The sequence below is a fragment of the Vanellus vanellus genome (assembly GCF_965231255.1).
Source record: "Vanellus vanellus genome assembly, chromosome: 8".
In the NCBI taxonomy this organism is placed as follows: Eukaryota; Metazoa; Chordata; class Aves; order Charadriiformes; family Charadriidae; genus Vanellus; species Vanellus vanellus.
Genome location: NC_138913.1, coordinates 20989462 through 21003837, shown reverse-complemented (window position 1 = coordinate 21003837; position 14376 = coordinate 20989462). Strand labels below are relative to the sequence as shown.

At 44.8% G+C, this 14376-nt stretch overlaps 1 protein-coding gene across 1 annotated transcript; it reads left to right on the top strand.

Annotated features, from left to right (window-relative positions):
* Window positions 1–5506: 5506 nt before the first annotated feature.
* KCNE4 (potassium voltage-gated channel subfamily E regulatory subunit 4) lies at window positions 5507–6110 on the top strand. The gene has a single exon (XM_082487284.1). The coding sequence runs from the start codon at window positions 5509–5511 to the stop codon at window positions 5998–6000; it is 492 nt and encodes a 163-aa protein (XP_082343410.1). The 5' UTR covers window positions 5507–5508; the 3' UTR covers window positions 6001–6110.
* Window positions 6111–14376: the final 8266 nt, after the last annotated feature.

The window sequence follows — 14376 nt, the reverse complement described above, 5'->3', positions numbered from 1 at the left end:
TTGTTGTGTGCTTGGAGGACAGTTGCAATACTCTGGAGGTGACTTCTGGGCATCCTATAGCCCACTGCTAGTTGGGAGCGCCAGGGCACCTCAGCTGTGAGGTGCTTCTGAACCCCATATTTGCTAGTATTGATAGAGAGGTTTTCCTGCTCTGAGTGCAGGGGACACCCGAGAAACTTGAAGTTTCATGATATGGGGATCTGCTACGAAGGTTAAATAAAATTTGAATTCAAGCAAGCTAAATGCTGAAGTTGGAAAGAAGGCTGATGCATGCATCTCCTAGACTTATATTTGCATGTTTTCACTAGTGAAGACTGTACGGCAGAGGTGAGCATTTTACTAAGTTTTTCACAGTTAATAACTAGGCAGAGTGTTACTTCCATTTGGTATCCAGATGGTAACATGGTATACTGGGGATGACACTGAGAAAATTGCCACCTTACTGTAGAAGCTGCCTGTGTGAAGTATATTAAAAAATGTTACCTATTTCTGGGGTATGAAAAATAAGGAAGAGTGATGGAAAATGACACTGAACCTAGAGCTGTGTAAGAATTGCTCAGATGCCAGCCCAGCCATGTGGTAATGCTCTCGCGCTTACGGACACAACGGTTATTACCTTTCCAGGTAGTTATCTGCGAGTGCACTACCATGCTGAACCCTCACAGCACGCGTAATTTGTAGGTGTTATTAGATTCATTTTACAAGCGAGTGAACTGAGGCGTAGAAGCGTTAAGAGCATATAGTAAAGCTCATAAATTTCACACTGTAAGTAGGCTTGTTAGCGAGGAGGCACGTGGCTCGTGTCGGGCTGCTCCTCATTCCCTACTCTGGGAATGAGTCCATGACTCGCTTGCGGCTTTTGAACTAGCTCTTTTATTCCGGCACACTCCCAAGCTTCCCTGAAAATTGACTCTGAGTCGCACGGAACTTGAAAGGAGCAGGTGCTGTTCCTGATCTGACACTTGCTTTGGGTGAGGCACTGCCATTAACCTTAAGGGGCTTTGACCTCAAGGAGCTTTGGATCAGGTCCTGTGTGAGGCTCAAGTTTTGCAGCAGGACCAAAAGTCAACATGTACATCTCAGCATGGCATGTCTTTAAACGCAAGACCAAATCAAAAGCACACACATCCCTTTTAATTTTGTCTTCCCTTATGGTGTCAAACTCAGCTCTTGATCTATAATTTTATTTTAATTGAAATCATATATGTGAATGAAAAATATTGACCACCTTTGCTGTCCTTTCCCAACTGCGGTGTCTGGAAGATCCAAGTCATAACTCAGTCAATATTTGCATGGCAAAACTCTCCCCCCTTTTTCCCCCTAGTAGTAAATTCCCAACCATTACTTCCATTAAATACCCACGTGCAGGGAGAAAAAAAACAACTCTTCTGTTCTTCCCATTTTTCTTTTCTTGCCTTTTTTTTTCCCCAGATTTTTACTTCCAAAACCACACGTGCTCAGGTATTGTTTAAAGTCATACTGTTAGCATACACTTAACAGGCTCAGCTTCCCCTAGAAGCTAGCCCTTTAACGCTTCTGTCTTGTATCTTTAGTCTTATTAACTCACTAAGTGGAAAAAGAAAGATAAATGCAGCATCAGACCATGGATTATGCCCGTAATGAAGGGTTAGGCATATATTTTCCATGGCAGCCTGCAAGAGAGTCATCTGAGTCTCTAAGGACATTTCGTGTTGTCTTCATAATGGATTCTGTCTTTGTTCAGTTTTCTGAGCGTCCTCAGATTTTTATTTGGAGAGAGGGTTCACATCATACTATCCCTTAAGCCATGTTGTGAAGAATTCCTGCCCCATGGGATGCCTCAAGCCTCAACTTTTGCGTCCTTTGGTGACGGAGGTTGTTGCCACAAAAGGCTCTCTAGGAGACAGGGACCTTGAGAAAAAAAATCTGGCATCAGCAGCTATGTTGTGACCTTTTCATCATTGGAGTGCTTGGCTGTTGCTCTGCTTTATTAGCCTGAATGTTTTCCAAAGGGGAAATCTGGAAGGTGGGAGCAACAGCATGAGAATTATTCTTAGAAGTTATAGCCTAGGTTGGAGTGACACAGAGGTGGAGAGGAACACATGAGAGGCAATTGCTGGAGGCGTAAGACACCTGTAAGTGAAATTTCAGGGGCAATTTTGTGAAGTTTGGGGAGGAAAAAAAGCCCTGATCTGACAGGAAGAAAGAAGCCTCAAGCAAGAAACAGCTAGTAACCTTCACTCCAAAACCTAAATGACTTCAAATTAAGCAAGTATTTTTGCCACGATCAATGGGTATCTTACATTATGTAATGCATAATATAATTTGCAACAAAAGTAATTCTGAAACACAAAGTTAAAAGGCTCCAATTTTCAATGTTCTAGGTCTTGGTTTTAGGCAAAAATACAGTTTCTGCAGGGTACAGCTTGAGAAAGCTGACTTATGGCACCAGTATGCAAGTGGCATATGTTTTTCAGGTGGTTATTCCCCAGTGTCTTCCTACCCCTCCTCTTCATGTCTATAGAAGGCTCAGGGATTCTTTCCAGGCCTTTTAAACTGTTTTTCAGAATGATGGGCTAACAGATGGCGAAGAGTTGTTGTCATCAGCTAGCCAAAGTAAATATAGTTGCAAAGAGTTTTCAGCAATAACTGTGCGTAATTATGCGTTTCAGTCATCTTTCAGTTCAAATGTGGAGGATTGCCTAAATCTATGGTTGCACCTGACCAGTCTTCCTGTGCTCTTGTTGGGTGCTGCAGTTCATCTTGGTAAGTTTGTACAAAGCTTCACCTACATGAAAAATACGAGGCTTTGGAGCAAATAAGAGACCCTATTTGCAGCTGTGGGCACCTGCAGAAGAGCCTGCCTGCCTCTGCTCTGCTGGTTCCGTGGTGGGAGCTGTGGGGTGTTGGTGCCTCCGGATGCCTGAAAGTGCTCTTTGGGTTGAGGTGGGTGATGACCAGGCTTTAGGTCTTCTTGTTCCCAGGATCAAGCAGCTTCAGAGCAGGTTTCCTGGGGCTTCATGGGCACAGAGAAAGTACTCCTCGTACTGAACGAGTTTTCGTTGACCCAACAATGCTGGGCATTTCCACACCGTTCCGTGAAAGTCCTGCATAAAAGGATGTTGGTAAAACCTGACATATTGTATTTAATTTTTCAAATTCCAAATTTCTGGAGCTGAATGGGGGAGCAAATATTGCATGGAGCCGAGAAAGATGTGGAATAAAAATTCCCCACAGTTAGCTAGAAAATCCAGAGCCTAGCTCTGGGTTGTGCTTTAGCCTACCGGTTAACATGCTCTTGCTGCCTGCTCAGTAATTTGTCGGGAACAGGGAAGAAGAATCCAGACTTGGCAAGCTGGTGCTGCAGACAGATTTTGTCAGATGAAATCCCAGTAGACATTAGTCCAACATCAACAGCTCCTGAGCTATCACATGGGAATGCGCAAGGAGATAAAACGAACATCCTAAAGGGTGGATCCTCTATTTTAGGGGGCAGAGAAGGCAATCTGGCTAATGTAATTTTTTTTTTTCTTTTCTTTGTGGAGTCGTTCAGAGAAATGATGGAAAATGCTGATTCCAAACAGAGATAAAATGATGTCTTTTCTTGAATGCCTCACTTCATTTAAAGTTGCTTAACTCTTCTCTCTTGCCTTTTCCTACATGTGAAGAGAGGTTAATCCTATCTGCCTTTACCTCAGAGGGATCATGAGGGCAGAGTTTGGAAAAGAATTTGCCGTCTCTGCAAAGAATCCACGAGTAACTGCAGGGGAAAAAAAAACCCCAGACCTACCGTTGGGAAACTCCAGCACCAGTCGACTACTTTCTGGAAGCGGAGTGTCCTGTTACATAAACATCCTTGAAGCTTTGCAGAAGGGGTGACATTCACATCACATATGTGGGGCCTGACTAATTGGGCTTTGTGTGTGAAGAATGGGGATGGCGAGGATAAGGAAGTGAAATCCCCAAGGTGCAAGCTGGGCCTCCTTCTTCCCATGGCCTGTACTGTTGCTTACGTGTTGAAAAGGGCTCTCGGAGCCTCCTGTACCACTGAGTAGATGACTGGGAACTCTGCGGGCCCCGCAACCCAGCCTGCATCCTAACTCTGCCCTCCCCAGCGGTCTGGGAGCCCGGCAGCCAGCTGCAACAGCCTCCAACAGCAGTCGCTCAGAGAGGATCCTTCTGCCCAGAGGTTGTTAACGTTCCTTCATACTAAAATCGGCGTTAACTGAGTGATCCTGGTCTGTGTATAAACAGCACGCAGACCGTTTAACTCTTGGCTGCTTCTCCAAACAGTGGCAGTAGGGGGCTGCCAGCTTCAGGAGCTCCGAGTTGCCCCCTGGAGGAGTCTGTACCCTCCCACTGATTATGTGGGGAACCAAAATCCCACAGTTGTTGTGCTGATGGCTGAAGCGAGGTGCCATCGGTACCCCTCCATCCCAAACTCACTTGAGACCCAGGGCCCAGTTGCCCACAGCCCCACGCTTCGTGGCAAAGTGGAGCTGCAGCAGGGGTTGAAAGTCACCGCTTTGTTTCGCACACGCTTTGTAAAGCTCTGTCACGAGTCCCAGGCAAAGAAAATAACCTGTTTCCTCCCCCATCTCTTCAGGGAAAACTATGTATAGTGGGCATGTCAATAACCTGATAGCGTCTACTACGAAATTCACGTACATATTTTTCTATATTTTATGACAGACACAGAATAATGGTTTGCAGGTTTTCCATTCTGCCCAGCAGCTCTCAGGGTAACGGGTCAGATTTAGCAATTGGGGTGGCAGTGAAAAGAACAGATTCACAAGCTGAAAAAGCCAGTGCTGAACTGGTTAGGAAAGAGTAAAATCTGAATTCCCAACTCTTTTTCTTTTCACAGCTGTTAAGAGTTCAGTGGGTTGAACTGCAATCCTTCAAGTTCATCTGTTGACTCCAACACAAAACTATTATAAACTGTGCCTCTAAAACACGTGATGAAACGTTTCTTGAGAGCTATTTATTCCAAGTGCAGCAGAGGAAAGTTTTCAGAACACCCGGCATTTGGTAGAGGAAAGGTCTCTTGAGCTTTGCAAAAGGAGGAATTATTTGCATACCAACGTAAGTTGCTTTTTGATTTTTTTCCTGCACCATTGAATAAAATAATACTTCTAACTTTACCCCTGCTATGGAAACATGGTCAAGTAGCAAAAAAGCTATGTTTAAGTGCCTGGCAGAGTATTTCTGTATAGTTTTCTTTCTTTAATCATGTGGATCGGGGGTTTATAATTCAACATAGAACTCGACATGATTTAGTATTACGTATTCTCTTACCGTTTTCTGTATCTGAATAGCAGTTCATTCAGTTACAATATCAATGCAGAAGCATGATAGACTGCAAGCTTCAGTCAAGTGTGTCCTGCAAGCTTACAAATTGCAAGTAGCAAGGAATAGTTTGGGGGTATCTTTTTTTCAGATGTTTCTTTTACATCTTTGATCTGAAGTTTGATCTTACGTATACGTACACATTCTCCTCCAGGCTGTAGCTGTGGTAAAACACTTTCCATGCTGAAAATGGACCATGCAAACATGACCCAAGCCATGCTCGATGCTGAATCCCGCAACACAGAGAAGAACAACAGCAACGAGTATTTTTACATTCTGATCGTCATGTCTTTCTATGGAATCTTCCTGATAGGGATAATGCTGGGCTACATGAAATCCAAAAGAAAAGAGAAGTCGTCCAATTTGCTTCTGCTCTACAAAGACGAGGAGAGAGAATGGGGGGAAGCTGTGAAGCCTCTACCAACCATATCAGGGCTGAAATCTGTCCAGATCCCCATGATGCTGAACATGCTGCAGGAGAGCATGGTGCCATCCCTGTCCTGCGCCATCTGCTCGATGGAAGGCAGCAGTGTGAGCTCTGAATCCTCCTCCCCAGATGTGCACTTCACCATCCAGGAGGAAGTGCTGGATGCTGAACTGGGGGAAGTGTCAGAAACGCTCCTCAACGAGAGCAGTGAGGGATCTGCGGAAAACATCCACAAGAATTCCTAGCACTTGCAGGGCTCACTTGATCGGCTGCCAAAGCGTGAGTGGAGCTCCCGCTAAGAAACTGTGGTTCTACTTTCCTGCTCTCCAATGAACTCCCAACAGGTACCTGTGCCCCCAGACCTGAGGTGTTCCTGAGAGCTGACAGGACGAGGAAGCAGTGGTACCCAACACCAAAGTGTAACTTGCACATAATTGGGATGTTTAACTTTACTTTTTCCATTGTTATTTCTTACCGTAAGAGCTAAGAACAAGGAGAAAAAAAATATATTTTTTTTCTAACGAGGTAACTGTTACTGGCATGTCTCTGCATATTTCAGAATTCTGCAAATATCTGGGAAGTATTTAGGGAAGTTACCCTAACGCAAGTGCCTGGTTGTTAAAGACGAGGGGTAATGCTCATTCATGCAAAACTGTGATAGGCTAGAAGTACTTTTATTGGGTTTTCCTTATAACAACAGAAGTACTTTCATTGTGTTTTTCTTATAACAAACCACAGCCAACAGCAGATTTGCTCAATGATGCCCCAAAAGCTGAAAATTTGTCGTTACTGTAGTGGAAGGGAGATTGCAGGGTGGCTGGAGACCGACTTGAGGCACAGAAAGAATGAAGGAATAAGAGAGAGAGAGAGAGAGAAAAGAAGAGGCATGGAATTTCTAGGAGGTTTGTAAAGCCCAGTTTCAGATCCGTGCCACTATATCTATCTTTGCTTAAGTTGTACCTGTACTGGCTGGGTCAGGTTCACTAACTTCTGCTGCAATCCAGTCTTTGAGTTACAAGTAGGAAAAGTGGGTTTATTTTTTTGCTTCTGTATTTTTCAAAGATATGTACATTTGATCACTAAAGGCAAAGATCTGTAAGTTAAAAAAAAAGACGTTAAAAGATCTTTGTTACGAGGTGTAAGATGTAGAAAGGCTTGAACAAATGCTGCTCTGTTACGCCCCCTTGAAAAATAGGTGGAATTCAGAATAGAATTTAACCTAGCGAGGGTGAAATCCTGGCCCCGCTGAAGTCAGCAGCTCAGTCCTCCTGACTTTGGGGGATATGCACAACATTTTGTGCTTCTCTGTGGGAGTTAAATTCTCCATCTGAGGTCAGTAAGATTGTACCCATTTGCATCATTAAAGAATCTGGCCTTTGTGCTCTATTTAAGCCAGTGTAGATAAACATTGCATTACATCCTTTCTTTTTTTTTTTATCAGCTCGCATGTGACACATGCATTTCTATAAAGTCATTAGTAACTAGTTTTTAAAACCACCACAAACTTCCCCCCCTAATTTAATGGTACTGTGATTTTTTTTTTCAAATGTTCATGAAATTAGTTACTAAATCGTTGCACTGTTAAAAGAAGTAATGTTAATATTGTAGCAATGTATGATTGTTTCAATCATACCTTATATTTTATAATAACTTATTACGATGTTTGGATTAGTTCTGAACCGTGAGGGCTAAAGAGCCCGCATCTAAAGCATTGCACAGCACGATGTTTGCAAAATGTCGCCACATATTTCCTGTGCTAAAATAGCTCTGTGATTTATCCACTGGCGTTAGAGCATGAGGGACAGCTTGAGAAACATGAACGCTGAACAGCAGAAATGAACTGAGGCGAGTCTGCTGTGCTTCTGCCCCTTCGAAGGGACAACTCTGGTTTTGGCTCCGAGGGTTAATACCACGCGGTGTGACCTGCAGAGGTGTCACTGTCTCTCTAAACACAGCAGAACAAAGGCCCCATTGTGCTCAGAAAGGGCCTGATTCAGCTCCCACTGAAGGCAGTGGGAGTTTTTCCATCGACTTCAGTGAACTTTGGATCAGACCATATAAAGCTTTTGGGTAGATTTACTCCAAAAGGGGCCGTTTTCAGTTTGAAAGAAGCCAAATTAAGTTTGGCACTTTGCCTGGAATCACTTGAATCCTGAAACTTTCCAAATGAGACTGACATGCGCGAGTTGTCACATTTTCCATTGCTTTCTCCATCGTCCTCTTACTTTTGGTATAAGTGTATTTGTATCTGTAAAAAAACCTGATGTATATAATTCCTAACATTGAGTTGTATATAATTGTCTCATGTATTTAAAGTTTATTGTTTCTACTGGCACTAATTTTTATTTAAATAAAGAAACACGTTTCCTGGAAAAGTTTCCGCGTTTGTTCACTACGTCAAATAGATTTCCAGTAATGGGACTGCGCAAAATTTCGACACGATCCTTTTCGTAGCCTCTTTTTGAAGTGATTCCTTGTGTTTGACAGCACTGCAGGGCTGCGGGCTGAGCCAGGCGCTCCAGGTCTGCCTTGGGTCCGTACTGGCTCTTCGGGGCACCAGGCAACTCCCTCGGGCTCGGCTCCTGCCCACGTGCAGGCAGGGCCACAGGGATGCTCAGAGTCCTCCTGCGAAGAGCTGGGCGTGCTGGCGAGCCACCCACGAGGCTGGCAAAACTGACGAGCTGCTAGGAAAACTTTTTCGTCACTTTTTCAGCCTCTCGAAAAGCCTGCGTTTTGAGTTTGGGTTTTAAATTTGCACGGTAGCGTGTTGGTTGGGCTAGGGCTGGGGTTACGGGCAAGTATCTGGCACAGGTCTCTGTTCCCACTGGATTTACAGTACTTGGCCATGGTACGTAGCTGGCTCGGTCACGAGCTTTGGCCCTGGGTCTCGTTGCTGCTCTGTCATTTCCAGCATTAGAGATAGGGAAGGTTTCGGGATTCCGGCTTCCAACGCAGGGCTGAAGCGTTTAGAGGCAATTTTGCACTTCCCTATCTCCTCTGAGCTGTGACAGTATGTACAGGGTCACAGGCGCTGGCTGAGACCTACTTCCACGGGGTAATCGAGGTTGTTTCAAAAACCAGGTTGCTATAAAGTTATATCTGCTCGCTTTCCCACGAAGCCTGTTCCCCTGTGCTCTGCTCCCTTCAGTCACTCCCTATGAAATAATTCTGGGGCCTGTTCACAAGCTGCTGTGGACCTAAAGCTGCCCATCAGCAAGGCTGCGTTTCCCTCCGGCAATGTAATCTCCCGGGACACCCACAGTGTCCTGGAAAAGCGGGTCAGTAATGTTGCATCTTCCACATTTACCCGTGCTGCTGTCTCAGTGCTTCAGTGTTTCCATTGCCACGATAATGAATCAGGAGACTTCTGACAGTGCTGGTGATAAGGAGGAAAAACAGAAAAAAATGTAAATTACAGCTCTGCTTTGTGGATCAAAAAAGCTGGCTTATTCCAGCAGTTTCTTGCGTTATATTGAGCTGCTATAAAGGGAAACACTGTGTGCTTTGGGGTCTTTTTACACCGAAGTGATCTAGTAAGCACGAAAATGTGGCCGCCTTCTTGCAGTGTCATGGACCTATCCTTGGCCTGTGCGGTTCGAGAAAGTATGTGCGATAGTTTGGTACGTATTTGTCTTTGTCCTATGGGATTGGGATTTGTCTTTGTCCAAATTAGTATTTTGATGGCACTAGGAGAAAAAAAAAAAGAAGCAAAAATATATTTTACCTATAGAAGTTAATTGGATGTTCAACTGCGTACAATGATGTTTTGAAGACAGCCCGGTGACCCAAGACTACCAGGTAGCTATTGTTCCAAATTAAAAGAAGCATTGTTAACCTTGAGAACCTACAGATGGAAGGAAGAAAATTGCCCCCATCAAGCTTGTTTCAAAATCCTTTCAACTACTGAGGAAGTAGTAATAATAGTTTCTTTTTTTTCCAAAAATGGCAGACATTTCCAGTGTGCTTCAGTAACTGAGTTAAATCAGATCCACAACTAATAGATCTTGGCTTGAGGGCAACAATAATTGATTGTAATTTGACTGAATGGAGATGAATTTTTTTGTTTGTTTACAAATGCTTTCTTTCTTAAAAGAACACAGCAATTAGGCTCCCATTTCTCACACGTTTGCTGGAATAGTTAATGCGTATCACCTTTGATAGAACAGGAAAAGGCGGCCTCACGTGGCACGTGCAAGTGGTCTGGCTCCAGGACCTCCTGTAAATATGAGCGCCAACTCTGAAGATTATCACACTGGGATCTGTGATAGCAGCTGGCTGGTTTACAATCCTAAATCCTTCCAGTGGATGGCATACAGACACACCTGTGAGGTTACTCATTCAACGGACTGAACCCGCTGAATAATTGTAGTGGAAATGCAGAACTCATCTCTTCCCCAGGCAGAGGATCTCCCAGGACTGCCGTGCTCTGGACCAGGAAAAGAGTTAACCAGGCAGGGAAGGTTAACCCGTCCGAGAGAATCCGCTTTCCCAGGACTAGAGCGCAGGTAAGCAAGTATGGTAAGTAAGGGCAGGAGCCTCATGTGCTGCAACTCATTATAAAACTTCTCTCCCCAGCTTGGCCCTCTCACAGTGGGTTCCCCTGGATCTCTCCCTTTCTCAGACACGTGCCCACCCCTACCCAAATAATCAAATCATTCTCACAGGGTTGGAAAAGAAGGAAACGGATAAACTCTAACAAGTCGTTTCTATTTCTAAGTCCTCAGTGCATGACGTGGGACAAGGATAGGTGTACTGCCCGAGGACGAGGAGCACACAGGTCCCCAACGCAGACTATCAAGCGCTCTCATCACAGCCGTTTCAACCAAGAGAAGATTAAACCACCTGCCTTAGATTTTAATCTACAAATGTCGAGCCCTTGCAAAGACAGAAGGAGTCCCTGCCACGTGATAGATGAGCATTCTCAGAGATGCTCCAAGCGGGGTGCAGGACAGTACAGTTGGTTGCGCCAAATTGTGCCAAAGCTGGACCGCGCTCTCCCGTGGCTGTCGGCCTGCCATGCTTGCCTTATAATCTTTTTGGACCTTGTTGTTCTAGTGAGAAGATTATTTCTCCTTGAGTTCACAGTGGCATTTTAGATTTGAAATACGAGGTCTGAATCTAAGAGGTATAAAAGTTAATAAAATTGTTTAGGCTATTTGTTTTTAAGCACCGATCTTATTTGCCTCTGTGTATTTGGTTGATTTGCTTTTGTATCCTTTCCATTTTCACACGCCTCTGCAGTTCTACTGCATACAGCCAAAAATAGCTGCAAGATGAGCTGCCGCCTTAGTGTATTGACACTTCTGTATCCATCTCAGCTAGGGAAGAAAATGGAAAATAATACAAAATCAATGAGCATCAGAGTTTTTCAAAGCTTAATTTTGTTTTAGTTTGGGTTTGGGTAGGGTTCCAGTTTACATTAGGCCAGGTTAGACTGAGGCTCTTGCCATCCGAATAAGTGACTAGAAGAAGGATAATAAAGGCTATTGGGTGCTGTATTACAGGCTGCATTCCCATCTCTCTCCCTGAGTAATCTGCTTAACTGTCCTGTGCTTCACTTGACTATCAGATGATGTTACTTATATTCCTACCTGGGAGAATTTGATGTGTTCTTGATAGACGTGAAATGCTTGTGATTCTCGGAGGAAAGATACGGTATAAACACAAAGCCTTCGCCCACCATGGAACAACAAACATTTTTGCTCCCCTTAACACTATTAGATGCTAGAGTAACCACTGGCAACAAATGACAATTGCTAGCACCTCTGACTATCTGGAAGAATGCAGCTCACCCCACTGGACCTCCTCAGGTCGGCAGAAGCCACGTAACAGGGCCTTTTCGCTTGGTTGATATGAGAGAGGAGGTGCTGGTGAGCAGGGCAGTAGCCCTGGGGTGTGGGACACTAAATTCAGTTCCCTCTTCTGCTCCAGGTTCACTGTGGTACTCTGGAAAATGACTTGTCTTGGCTAAGACTCCCATTTATAAACTGTAAAGAAGAGCACATCTTTGCTGCCTAAGGCTGATGTGAGAATAACCACGCTGAGAACCTCAGGGTGTTGAGCTCTGGTGGAAAGTGAGAAAAGACAGATGATTTGCTACTCTTTGTACTCGGAGAAGGAACCACAAAATTAAAGAACATCTTCTGGTGTGAACTCCAGCTGTTTAGCCGGGGCCGGCATGGGATGCCTCCGTCCCCTGCCGCTTACCTATGAGCACTGGGACTGGAGCGAGCCTGCTGTGGTGCTGGTCCCCAGCCTGGCCCTCCCTGGGACAGCTGTGTCTCATCCCAGCAATGAACGTGTCAGCCGAACAGTGCAGGCGAGAGGATGTGAGACACGCAAAGTTGTCCTCACAAGAGGTGTTGAATCCCGTCCTAGAGAATACACAAAAGACCAGTCTTGCCTTCTCTTCCGGAGGAAACGTAAACTGTGCGCCTCTAAGGATGTATATCCCTTCTCTCTTCCGAAGACAATAAACTGCTCAAGCAAGGTTTCCTGTAAGAGGGAAGGGAGGAAGAGAGGAAAAGTGTGGCTGCTATTATTTTTTAATAATAGGTATGGAGCTATGTAGCAGCAGGCAGACTACCCTTGAACGTTACACAGATGAGCCCCAGTGGTGCCTCTTTCAAGGCCTTAATGGAGCACCATCGCTTCATTTTCCTTACAAATACTTGATGCTACAAAATGACTTGTTGCTATTGCCGATCCTGTCAGCGACAGCCAGCTAATGAGTGTCAGTAATTGCTTTCCAGCGCGCTAGCACCATGCTGCTGCCGCACTGGGAAGCAGGGAACACCCTTGACACTTGTAGAAGCACGGAGAGGTGCTGGGACTGCTGAAAGCCCAAGCACCGCTGGGACAGCTCTCCAGATGTGACTTTCCACACACAGTGCCGCAAGAGAGCACTGTGGAAAGTCTGGGGTTGTACACGCATCCTGTTCATATATGTTGATTTCGATCAGTTGCACAGGGTTTTACACCGAAGGATGCTGCTAATGACCTTTATATTGCTATTGACTTTGGTTTGTCGGGTGAGTGTTATCTAAGAAATGACAGTGAGGCACATAGGTGATGTGATGGTAGCACCTACCCACGTTTACCGAGGATCTGCTCGTTGTGCCTTCACCAAAGACACAGCAGCAACAGTTCTGTCACCCCGTCACTGGGGGTCTAGCTCTTCAGTGTTAAACATAATTAACTGAAGTCATATCTAATTAGCTGCTCTTTGGCCAGGATATGGATCTCAGGTGGATTCTCACTGTACATTTTTTTTCTCCTATATTCATCAAGAATGAAACAGCAGACGAAAAGGATCGCCCAGCTTGCCTCTGCGGGGAGCTGTCATTAAGGAGGTGTGAACGGCTGCTGACAGAGCTCACTGCCATCGGTGGTCATCGTGCTGCAGTGGCCAGCGAAACTGCTGCCTTAGGGCTGACCGCTCAAGGCTTTCACTGCTTCAGGTGAGCTATAGATACTGCACTTAGTGTTTGCGTGGATATTTACATACTTAGTTATGCATTAATATTATAATAAAACTCATGAAGGGCATTCAAAATATCACAGGTTTCTTTTTGTCAGTGAAAGAATTTTTTCCACAGCTTCTCTTCCATGACCTTTACTTTGTCATGTGAAGTACTACCATCAGGAACGACGAGAACATTATATTCATATGGAAAGAAGAGAACATAACATTCATATGGAATAGGCAGAGCTTTGGGATTAGAAGTGTCCTGTATAGGAATATTTGTGAGATACGCGTGTGCCAGGGAAGGATCACAGACCCAGGAGTTTAGAGTAAAAGTACTAGACTCCTCGAGTCCTTTTATTTATGATGTCTAGACAGAGAGCAAATTTTCCCTCATTTTTCTGTTGAGAGCTGTGCCAGTTTAAACTGGGAGAGTCCAATAAATGGACTTGTATCTGTACGTATGTTCCTGGTGTGCCTATTTCCCCCCTCCCCCCCCCTTACTACCATTTTTCTACAGGACTGCAGCCCAGGGAATTTGTTTTTTTCAGGCCTCTCCTTATCTTCTTTTTCTTTTTCTGCATAAAAGACATAGCTTAGGCCACTGAAGTCAGGTTGAACATGACTTCTTCTATTCCTTGGCACTTTCTTATGCTGACTGCTACCGTGGCTTTTGAGTAGCGCAGTACGTGCTTTCCTAACAGCTATACACGATTCACACACCGACATATGGTTAACATCAATTTTATAGGGGCCTGGAAGCACAAGGGATTGTGTTAATTTTTCCTGTTATAAAGTGGGGCACAGAATTTGTTACTTCTGCTTGTGGGTCACCAGTTCAAATGCAAACCCAGGACAGGACTAGCGAAGCTTGGCGTAGAAATTTGATGGCTTCTGCGACACTGGGCCTGTGAGACTGGTACCCTCAACACACCAAGAGGAAGTAGTTTGAAGCCAAAGAGGAGACATTTTATGCTTCAGTCTGCAAAAGCAGCAGCAAGCCTGTAAATCGGGCGATGTGAGTTAGCTAGTGAAATCGCTGGCTGGTGGGGAACCCGTGGACGTCCCTCCCCACCAATCTCCAAGCCAAGTCTGGTGGGCTGGGGCGAGCAGTGATGAGCATAGGCTCTCCCTAGCTGGTATCTGCTCACCATAA

Excerpts from the sequence above, each read along its gene's own strand:
- KCNE4 (XM_082487284.1), top strand. The coding sequence starts at position 5,509 with ATGCTGAAAATGGACCATGCAAACATGACCCAAGCCATGCTCGATGCT.